The sequence below is a fragment of the Caretta caretta genome, chromosome 1 (genome assembly GCF_965140235.1).
Source record: "Caretta caretta isolate rCarCar2 chromosome 1, rCarCar1.hap1, whole genome shotgun sequence".
NCBI lineage: Eukaryota > Metazoa > Chordata > Testudines > Cheloniidae > Caretta > Caretta caretta.
Window position 1 is genome coordinate 211084416 of NC_134206.1, and position 10986 is coordinate 211095401.

General features: G+C 44.6%; 1 protein-coding gene across 1 annotated transcript; it reads left to right on the plus strand.

Annotated features, from left to right (window-relative positions):
- Positions 1–295: 295 nt before the first annotated feature.
- LOC142069071 (leukocyte cysteine proteinase inhibitor 1-like) lies at positions 296–10250 on the plus strand. Its single transcript, XM_075119421.1, has 4 exons — positions 296–574; positions 2170–2269; positions 7011–7115; positions 10010–10250. The coding sequence occupies exons 1-4, from the start codon at positions 519–521 to the stop codon at positions 10142–10144; spliced, it is 396 nt and encodes a 131-aa protein (XP_074975522.1). The 5' UTR covers positions 296–518; the 3' UTR covers positions 10145–10250.
- The last annotated feature ends 736 nt before the right edge of the window (positions 10251–10986 follow it).

Below are 10986 nucleotides of genomic sequence, written 5' to 3' on the forward strand. Positions count from 1 at the left end.
TATCCCTGATAAAAATGTGCAATCAACTGTTTTACATAAAATAGCTTAAACAAAACCATAATTTTGTCTACATGGGGTGTATTAGCTAATTTTACATAGTTAGATTTCTTTTAAGTTAGGCTGTATGTATTGCGTGTTTGGTATAAAACAATCCTGAACAACAAATATGAATGTGTGTGTGAATGGGTGATTTATCTATAAAATACGTAGTGAGGTGGAGTGGCCTCCCTCCCAGGCTGACAGGGAGGAACCACGCCCCACCCTCTCGTGTGTGGAGCCCGGCCGGGTCTGCCCCTCATGCTGGAAGCAGAGGGAGGGAACAGGAAGTATAAGAGGCAGGACCTCCAGCTAAGTTGAGCCAGAATCAGGGAAGGAGCTGGATGCCTCTGCTTTGCTGCTGGCCCCTGCACCAGGGACCGAGCTGTGCCAACCTCTGCCCGTGGAGCAGGACCCAGAGGAAGAGGAGCTGCTAAGACTGCCGTTGGCCAAGTACCCCGAGGAGCTGCTGGGACTGCTGGATGCCGTGTACCCAAAGGAGACTGAGGACCCAGGAGCAACAAAACCCTGCAAAGAGGTAGGGGTAGAAAGTAGCCCAGGTAAACTGGACATTAGTCCCGTTGTGTTGCTGAAACCACAGTCAGCATGTTTCCGCAGGATCCCCACTGACCCCGTGGCAGGATTCCCCACCACTAATAGGACCCTGGGCTGGGAGCTGGTGGAGTAGGGTGGGCCAGGGTCCCCCTATCCCCTGCTGCCAACCCTACCCATGGGGTGGTGCCTAACCACCTTAGGCCGGACGGCCTGTGTTTGTCTGCTGTCTGCCCCAGCCAGAGAACTGGGCCATCGACTGCTACTGCTCTGCCCCACCCAGAGGGCTTGAGCCTGACTGTGTTTGCTGTCTGTCCCAGTCAGGCAGGTGGGCTAAACACTGCCAGTTGCTCTGCCCCACCCCAAGAGGCCAGGGCCCTAGACTCTTTGCTGACACTTACCAAGCTAATCCCCCTCCTTTGGCATCAACTGCTAGGTGGCACAGCGAGGCGGTGTGGCCTCCCTCTGTGGCTACAGTTATTTTGAATGTGTGTTTTCAATGGTTTATCTGTCAAATAGGACACAAGTTGGCTTGAATAGATGCTGAATTGTTTTGGGAAATAGGGCAGAATAGGGGGTGGGCGGGTGTTGTGTTTGTGTGTTGTATGTTTTGCTAAAATATTCTTTTAAATTTATCTGTCCTTCAAAAACTTTACTAAAATTAAGAGGCCTCTGATAAAGTTTAAGCCAATAGGTGCTAATTTCCAATAAATATAAAAGGCTGTGAAGAAATATATTACTTTGAGTAAATGGAATAAGGGACATTCTTCTAAAGATTAGTAAGGAATTATGCAGAAAAAGAACACCTTATTCCTGGCCAAAAACTGAAAACAAAGATGACTAATTGCTAAACGTCCATAGGTTTTATAAAAATTTTGAGAGAGAAATTTCCCTGCATGCTCCTTTTGAAGTGTGGGTCATATTTCTGCAAATAAAAACTACAACACAGGGGTCGGGGGGAAGGGGATGGGGAGAGGTAAGGAGGCAGCATATATCAGCACTCTTATTTCTGTCCTTTAAAGAAATGGAAAATCTTTCCGCTTTGTAATGAAAAATAGAGAAATAAAATCATTACAATAAAAGGCCTACTGCCTTTGCCCATCTAAGAATACAGAGAAAACCACATTTTAAGTTAAACAGGAATTGCTGCAATGAAAACAAGGGAGAACGTGTGGTAGTTTTAAGGCTAACGTTGGGATATACTTGGGCATAGCTCAGTGTTTACAATCACTTCCCTAAGCACAAGAACAGTCACCCACCCATTACATGTGCTCAAACTGGTGATAAGTCCAGAAATTACCATCTCAGGCTGAACCAATCACCATAACTATGGGAGTTGGGTGTTATTTTTTTTCTGCTTTTCATGTGTTCACAGAGCATTTTACACATAGTGATATTTAAAGTGCTCTTTCCCTTACTATTAACAATACAAAAATTTTGCTTTTGTTTTGTGTTGTTCCTTTGTTCCCTTCTCTCCCCTCCTCAAACCTGATGATGGTAAACTCCACATATACAAATCACATGATTATGTGACTACGTAATATCAGATCTTTGACTATTCTCTGATTACATTTGCTCTAGATCTTCCTTGTCAAAGTTTTCCAGCATGTCATCAGAAAATACTGGAGAATGGTCGGAGGCCTTGCGTGCAACCCCACAAATCCAAGAAATTACTAACAAGGTGAGTGGCATGCAATGAAAGATAGACAACAGAAACAAATGTAACAAAAGTGTACGTCTTTAAAGCCAATTCTAGAGAGATTAGGGAATGAAGCTACAACTTACTTTAAAATCTAACATCCAGCACTGAAAATGGAAGCCCTCTTGATTGATTAGAAGCATGCAGTATGTGGCATGGAAAAATTGCTTCGAAAGGGACTGCACTAAGTCAAGTCCGTGAAATTCTTAGATTCGTATCTACCAAGGCCCGAAGGGACCATCTAGTCTGACCTCCTGTATAACACAGGCATAGAACTTTTCCATCTTTTAATCAATGTAATGTGTGCCATGTTAATTTTGTATCATTCTAGTTTTTTAATCAAAATGTCATGTGGTACCAGGTATAATGCCGTACAGAAGTCTAGGTCTATTACATAAACTCTATTACCCTTATCAACCAAATTTATAATCTCATCAAAAAAGGATATCAAGTTAGTCTGACAGAATCTATTTTCCATAAAGCCACGTTGATTGGCATTAAGTATATTATCCCCTTTTAATTCTTTATTAATCAAGTCCGTATCATCTGCTCCAATATCTTGCCTGAGATTGATGTCAGACTGGCAGGCTTATAGTGGTCTGGGTTATCACATTGATCCTTTTGAAATACTGGCACATTAGTTTTCTTCCAGTCTTCTGACCTTCTGCTTTCCAGTCTTCTGGGAGCGCTAGAGACATTCACAGCTGTGGTGCAGATAGCAATATATGAACGAAAAAGTCTTCACTGCCTAATAAACTACCAGTGCAGTTTCTCTGGTAGTAGCAGTGTAGTAGTCGTAGAAGCACCTGTGTAGACAGGGTTTTAGGTGTCATCAGGTGAGGCTGATCATAGGCATCTTAGGGAAAATTTTCAAAAGTGACTTAGTTGTAACAGATATGACACTAGCCAGGACTTACCTCCTGGAATTAAGTTGAAGTATTTTAGGCATTCATTGTATTAAAAATGCAAAAGTTTATGTACTATTGAGGGATTGTAAATAATTCCATGCGGGAGGGGAACAACAGCCCTCCAGGAACTAAGAACTGTGGGGGATGGATAGGCAAATTCACTCAGGTAGTAACACCTCCAGAGAGGTACCACCAGCTGGAGAGAAGCTTGCATTTACTGGTACAAACTGGATTCTCCACAGACCAACAGACAAAAAAAAGATTTTTGGATAAATAGCCTGAGTTTTAACTGACTCATGGCCTTTTTTCTGATCCAGCAAAGGGAACGGACCTTCCGTTCAAGTGGTGGGGCACAATCCTTGTGGAAGGACTTAACCTACCAGAGCCCTAGGGTGGAGCTAGAGTTACCTCTGGTGAACTTGCTAGCGAGTTTGTATGTTTTCATTGTGTTAATGTTTTACCTTAAGAATAAATATGCCTGCTTAGAAAGAGCTGTGTGATAACCTGTCACTGCTGGCACGCCACTGTTCATAGCCTGTGTAGAGAAAGCAGCACAGAGGCTGGTCTGTTTAGGCAGTCTGGCTTGCTGGAGATATGACAGGGTAGCTCAAGAAGCTGTGCAGCCTGAACATGCTGGTCAGGAGGGAGAGAGACATGGGCCTTTGCCTTTGCCCAAGGGAGGTGACGGTTGAGGAGCTGGGGGACTCGAATGGGTGCCCTTGGTGGACACAAGGGGGGACTGCAGGTGCAGTTGCTCTGAACTGTCACAGTTGGTACTTAGCCTTTGAAAAGGTCATTGATAATGTCACTGTCAATTCACTGATGAGCTCTAAACCTCCCTTCGCTTCAGCTATATGTTACAGTGGGAAACACTCCTTATTCCACATCATATTTTTGAAGTACTGGCACTGAACAAGTTTTAAAAATCCACAGCATTTAAAGTTGCTCCTATGCATAAACACATCTACCTAAATCTGCCTCCTGCAAAAAGGAGTCCTGCCTTTGCCAGCTGGCTGTTAGCTATCTCACACAACCAGCCCGTCAGCCACTCAGGCACCCTCCTCTGGGCTGTGCCAGCCCTTCCGTTGCCCTGCAGATTGACAAATAGATACACCCTAGCCCCTGAGTCCCTTCAAAGTGTCCCCCTGTGACATCCAGCCCCTGATCCCCAGATACCCACAGAAATTCCAGATCTTCCATTCCAAAAGGAACATTGGACCCCAGTTTTACCTTAGATTACTACTTGTGTAGCACACCCACCACTTGAGTTCACTTTCAATAAAACAAACAAACAAAATATTTAAGGAACAACAGATTCAAATAGACACAAGTGTTACTCCTGGGGAAATTGTGCACCAAAAAATTAAAAATTTTGCAACAAAGATTAAATTCTGCGCACAATATTTTAAAATTCTGCAAAATTCTGCACATTTTGTTTGTCAAAATAACACAATATAATCACACTAGTTTCAATTATTTTGGTCATTTATTTCAAAATGCCTGTCAGCAAGTATGTCTGTAACCATACAGACAACAAAAAGAATTCAGGAAATGTTTTTTGACAAATAGATTCCTTACTAGGCATATTAATACAGAACGCTGAGTAATAATTCATTTAAACTACAATAGAGAACCATATTTCCCGCACCCCTCAGAAGCAGTGCAAAGGCTTGGCGGAGTCAGGGGTAACAGAGGAGGTGAGGGAGAGGGAAGTAAATTGCTGGGAAGGAGGCTGGATGTGAACTTGGAGGGTTGTTGGGTATGGGTGGGAAAAGTATGGAATAGTTTTTTTGAGGGCTCGGGGAGGGATTGTTAGGGAGCTTCCCCATGCAGAGCCTGATTGACCCCTAGCCTCTCCCTTTCAGTCAGGCACATCTGCCCCTGTCCCCATGTAATCCTCCACCCACATGTGTCCTTGCACCCCCGTCCACACGTGTCCCTCCACCCCCACTCAGACATCCACTCCCCCCATCCCCATGTTGCCCTGCACCTCCTCCCTCTGTCCCTATGTGTCTGTGTGCCACCACCCAGCCACTCTCCTGTCCCTATGTGTCCCTGTACCCCTTCCCCTGTTCTCATGTGCCTCTGTGCCCCCACTCAGCCACCCCTGTCCCTATGTGTCCCTGCACCTCATCCCCATGTGTCTCTGTGACCCAATCAACCACCCCCTGTCCCTGTGCATCTCTGTGCCCCCATTCAGCCATCTTTTGTCCCTATGTAGCTCTGCAGCCCTACCCCATCAGGTGGCCCTGCACCTCCCTCCCACCTGTGGCCCTGTGCCTCCACTCCCATTCATCCCCTGCCCCAGTATGTCCTCCCCCAAGAGCCTTTATGAGCCCCTGTCTAACCCCTCGCCAGCAACCCATGCTGTCTGTCTCCCCGTAGCCACTATCTTCTGACCTGGCCTGACAGGTGCTGCAAAGAAGGCAGGCTCTTTCTCTTCCATAGCTGACTGGGAGCTGCTGCTGTGTTCTATCACCACAGCACCCTGTGGTGGGCTAAAGGAGAAACTGGAGAAGTTATCTTCTGCTGGGACCTGCTGCTGTTCTAGTGCCACAGCGCCCTCTGGTGGGCAAAAGGTGGAAGGGCAGCAATATTGCAGCAGCAGCTTTTTTCTTCGCAGAAAAAATTTAAAATATGCATGGCTCATTAATCATGCAGGCATGCAGTAGCGCAGAATTCCTCCAGGAATAAAGTGTGAGTGATGGAAACAATTGGTTCCATATAAAAGAAAATCTTAAAACACTTATTAATAGTTACCTTTCCTATTTAATAGAAAAAATTCTCACCACACAGTTCAGTCTTTTACAGCATTTGTTAGCCACAAAGACCCAGTCTTGCAGGAAGCTCCCCCACTCATCAAGGTGCTACCTCAGTGAATGGATGCAGAGTGTCTTTCTCCACCCTGTGATATACTGAATCAGTCTTCTGTTTTTATCCACAGACAGGGCGATCCACTCACTATCATATTGTTCCTTTTCACTTGCAACTGGTTTTGATGCTTAGTTTGTCTTTCATGATTTCCCATTGCTTTTCTGGGTTGGTGCCAAGGCAGACAATAATGCAATATATAATCGGCTAGCCCAAGACAGGTGAAAATTCCCTCCTGCTTGAATTGGCTATGACTGAGACATATTATTCTCTGGTGATTCACTTTCCCTCCAAAACCATAAGGGCATAATTTTCAATATAGCTAAATTAGTCCTTAAATATCACCCATGGAAACATCTCACAATGCTTATGGGTATTGATGTTACAAATTTTCAACAGGGACCTCACATGCTACACTTCATGGATAAATACCATGAAAGAAGTGTGTTAGGTGTAGTGAGTTTGTCAGGTCTGAGACAGGGGTTGCTTGTAAAGAACAGTGAACCCTTTGCCTGTTGGCACCAATGGGCCTCTGTGTCACAGTGACCTAGTGTCATGTGATGGCAAACTGGAGGTGGTGCCTCCTTTAAGAGGGAGCTGGGCCAGACAGACTCTGAGGACCAGTGGATGGATATGGGTTTTGGTGGGAGATGTTTGCAAAGAGCAGGAGCTTCAGGTGAGAGGTATTTCAGGAAAGGCCAGGCAGCAATCCTAGTTTTGACAGGGCTGTGAAGCCTGGCTGCAAGGAACTGTGGAGCCTAGCGAGTAAGGCTGGAAGATCTGAGTTGAGTTGAATTGTTTATTAATAAGCAAGGCCCAAAGAAAGCAAATGTTGTATGTAGGTCTATGTGCATTCTGAGAAGGGGAAACGGAGGCTGTAGACATATGATGAGAAGGGATATGATGACCCCATTACAACACCTAACCCTCTTTCTTTTTTATAGGTGAAGCCACAGCTGGAAGAAAAAGTGCATAAGGAATATCCAGTCTTTGTAGCTGTAATATGTAGACAGCTGACCCTGTGTGGTGGAACACACTACCTCATTAAGGTGACTAATCAATGTAGGATGGAAGAAGTGGGGGATTTTGTCAAGTGTTCTCGTTGAAGAACGTAGGGGTCATTTATCCAGTTCTTTTTTAAACCCTGTTATAGTCCTAGCCTTCACAACCTCCTCATGCAAGGAGTTCCACAGGTTGACTGTGCGCTGAGTGAAGAAGAACTTCCTTTTATTTGTTTTAAACCTGCTGCTCATTAATTTCATTTGGTGGCCCCCAGTTCTTATATTATGGGAACAAGTAAATAACTTTTCCTTATTCACTTTCTCTATACCACTCATGATTTTATATACCTCTATCATATCCCCCCTTAGTCTCTTTTCCAAGATGAAAAGTCCTAGCCTCTTTAATCTCTCCTCATATGGGACCCGTTCCAAACCCCTAATCATTTTAGTTGCCCTTCTCTGAACCTTTTCTAATGCCAGTATATCTTTTTTGAGATGAGGAGACCACATCTGTGTGCAGTATTCAAGATGTGGGCGAACCATGGATTTATAAGGGCGTTAAGATATTCTCCGTCTTATTCTCTATCCCTTTTAAAATGATTCCTAACATCCCGTTTGCTTTTTTGACTGCCGCTGCACACTGCATGGATGTCTTCAGAGAACTATCCACGATAACTCCAAGATCTTTTTCCCGATTAGTTGTAGTTAAGTTAGCCCCCATCATATTGTATGTATAGTTGGGGTTATTTTTTCCAACGTGCAAAGTTTCCCACTGGATTGTCAATGAGGGCAGTTGCTTGAAGGACTTGGATAGAGAGGTTTTCTATGGTATCTGGGCATTTCAGTGCCTAAATTCTAGGCACCAAGTAACCTTGTGGAATTCACAAACCCTGAATTAGGTGTTCAGGTTCCCTACAGAATGGATGGGGAAAGCTAGGTACCTAAGACTGGGATTCACAAAAATCTGCTCACTGACTGAGGAGCTGCCTAAGTTAGCCAACAGGAAATACTGAGGAAAGGGCTTTGTGTCCTAAATCATAGAATATCAGGGTTGGAAGGGACCTCAGGAGGTCATCTAGTCCAACCCCCTGCTCAATGCAGGGCCAGTCCCCAACTAAATCATCCCAGCCAGAGCTTTGCCAAGCCTGACCTTAAAAGCCTCAAAGGAAGGAGATTTCACCACCTGCCTAGGTAACATATTCCAGTGCTTCACCACCCTCCGAGTGAAAAAGTTTTTCCTAATATCCAACCTAAACCTCCCCCACTGCAACTTGAGACCATTACTCCTTGTGTCATCCACTACCACTGAGAGCAGTTTAGATCCATCCTCTTTGGAACCCCCTTTCAGGTAGTTGAAAGCAGCTATCAAATCCCTCCTCATTCTTCTCTTCTGCGGACAAAACAATCCCAGTTCCCTCAGCCTCTCCTCATAAGTCATGTGTTCCAGTCCCCTAATCATTTTTGTTGCCCTCCGCTGGACTCTTTCCAATTTTTCCACATCCTTCTTGCAGTGTGGGGCCCAAAACTGGACACAGTACTCCAGATGAGGCCTCACCAATGTCAAATAGAGGGGAAAGATCACGTCCCTTGATCTGCTGCCAACGCCCCTACTTATACATCCCAAAATGCCATTAGGCTTCTTGGCAACAAGGGCACACTGTTGACTCATATCCAGCTTCTCGTCCACTGTAACCCCTAGGTCCTCTTCTGCAGAACTGCTGCTTAGCCATTCGGTCCCTAGTCTGTAGTGGTGCATGGGATTCTTCCGTCCTAAGTGCAGGACTCTGCTCTTGTCCTTGTTGAACCTCATCAGATTTCTTTTGGCCCAATCCTCTAATTTGTCTAGGGCCCTCTGTATCCTATCCCTACCCTCCAGCCTATCTACCACTCCTCCCAGTTTAGTGTCATCTGCAAACTTGCTGAGGATGCAATCCATGCCACCCTCCAGATCATTAATGAAGCTATTGAACAAAAACGGCCCCAGGACCAACCCTTGGGGCACTCCGCTTGATACCGGCTGCCAACTAGACATGGAGCCATTGATCACTACCCGTTGAGCCCAACAATCTAGCCAGCTTTCTATCCACCAGTCATCCGGGCCTTGATTTCCACTCTGATGGTGGTTTGCTTTGGGTATGGTCGTTAGCTCGGCAAAGATCCAACAAAAATTCCAAACACATCTTCAGCCCTTTCTGTAAACTTAAATAGACCCTTAGACCTTGGAAAGTCCAACAGGAGGATTTCTTCCCACTACATGCCTCTTTTGTGGCTTTAGTCAACTGACTTCTTGTACAGAGGCTGATGAAAAGTCTCCTTTTTTCCAACTTTCTTTGCCCTTTCTGAGAGTCTTTGAAAACTGCTATGGCCTTCTTACAGCAAAAAAGGGGTTAATTCTTTCACAGCCGGACTAGGCATGGGATCCGAGTGAAATCAATGAGAGAGTTTCCCATTGGAAAAACTGATGGAAAACTTTTGGGTTTAACCATCAGATTTTCTGAAGGCAAACTCACATTGACTTCACTCAGATCCCCACAGTTATGTGCAAAAAGCAGAAGATGAAGGAGTTGAGTGGGAAGGATATTTTTTGGGTATAAAGACTTTGGCCTAAATTCAGTCCAGGCATAAATAGGTGCAACTGCCAGAGCAACTAATGGAAGTGGCATTTGTGAATACCAATGGAATTTAGCCTTGTGAATGTGGAATAAAATTTCTACTTCCACTGATCATCAGGGACACACTACCATGGACAAAAAGGCCTGTCTCTGCTCACACATGTGGTATGAAATGGGACAGTCTCTATAGCTTTAGGGTATTGAAGGATAGTGGGTGTGATTTAGTTCTTATTTTGTAACTATTCAAAAGTTCAGCACTGCATCTCCCCAAAACATCCTTTCACTGGAATCTGCTTAGTCCATGGTTGTCCCATTCTCCTTGTCTTTCAGGTCTCCATCAGCGACAGCACCGATGAGTGTGTACACTTGTACGTGGTACAAACCTTAACTCGTGACCCACTGGAGCCAGAACTCATCAAGTATCAGCTGAAAAAAAAAATAGCTGATCCACTGGAGCCATTTTGATTTGAGAGGCTTTGGATGGGCTCTTCTGTTTCTCTTTCTGCAGACTCCCAGCTCATACCGCCAGTGCCAAGACATGAATGAAAATAAAATTAATCTGATTTTGAAATTTATGTTTGTGTTTCCATGTTGCATGTAACAGAAGGGTATATTCATTCCAGCAGTAACTGCTGCTAACTTACGATGAGCCTGTAAGGAAATGTGCTGGATCTACCCAAATACCAACGGTTCAGCACCACATTTCCCCAAAACATGCCTCCATTAGAAGCTGCTTAGTCCATGAGCTTGACTGTCCCACTCTCCTGCTTTGATGCTTTCTACTAATACTAACCTAGAGAACTAGAAGAATTCTTCCGCCAACTCTGCCTTAAGTAAATCTTTCACAACTACCACATATCCACTGCAATCATAAGAAAAAAGTCATCTAACTGGACACCGCACAGCGGAGAAAACCACACAATGGATCATTACATTGGTTGCTTCAGGGGAAAAAAATCAACTGTGAAATCCTCAGACATGCATGACATCTACCGCAGTCTCTCTACTGCTCAGGGGATAGTCCCTAAAATCCAAGCACCAGATAGTGATCAAACCAGTAGACAAAGGGTGGCACTACTGTAGTTCCTAATTGCCATAACTGTGTCAACAAGACAAACAGATGAGTCTCTGACACCACCTACTATAAAGAGCTAAAAACCACACCCCACACCATAAGTCAGACAGGAATTTAAAGACACTGTCAAATCTTTCCCCAAACAGCTCCAAGAAAAGCGCTATAATGTCATCCCCCACAAACCCTCCCCACAGAACTTCTATCTGCCTCCCAAGATACCCAAACAGGGGAA

Bases quoted from the DNA above. Each gene is read 5' to 3' on its own strand.
- LOC142069071 (XM_075119421.1), top strand. From the start codon at position 519: ATGCCGTGTACCCAAAGGAGACTGAGGACCCAGGAGCAACAAAACCCT. The intron at 575-2,169 runs GTAGGGGTAGAA...CATTTGCTCTAG, and splicing joins CAACAAAACCCTGCAAAGAG to ATCTTCCTTGTCAAAGTTTT. The intron at 2,270-7,010 runs GTGAGTGGCATG...TCTTTTTTATAG, and splicing joins TCCAAGAAATTACTAACAAG to GTGAAGCCACAGCTGGAAGA.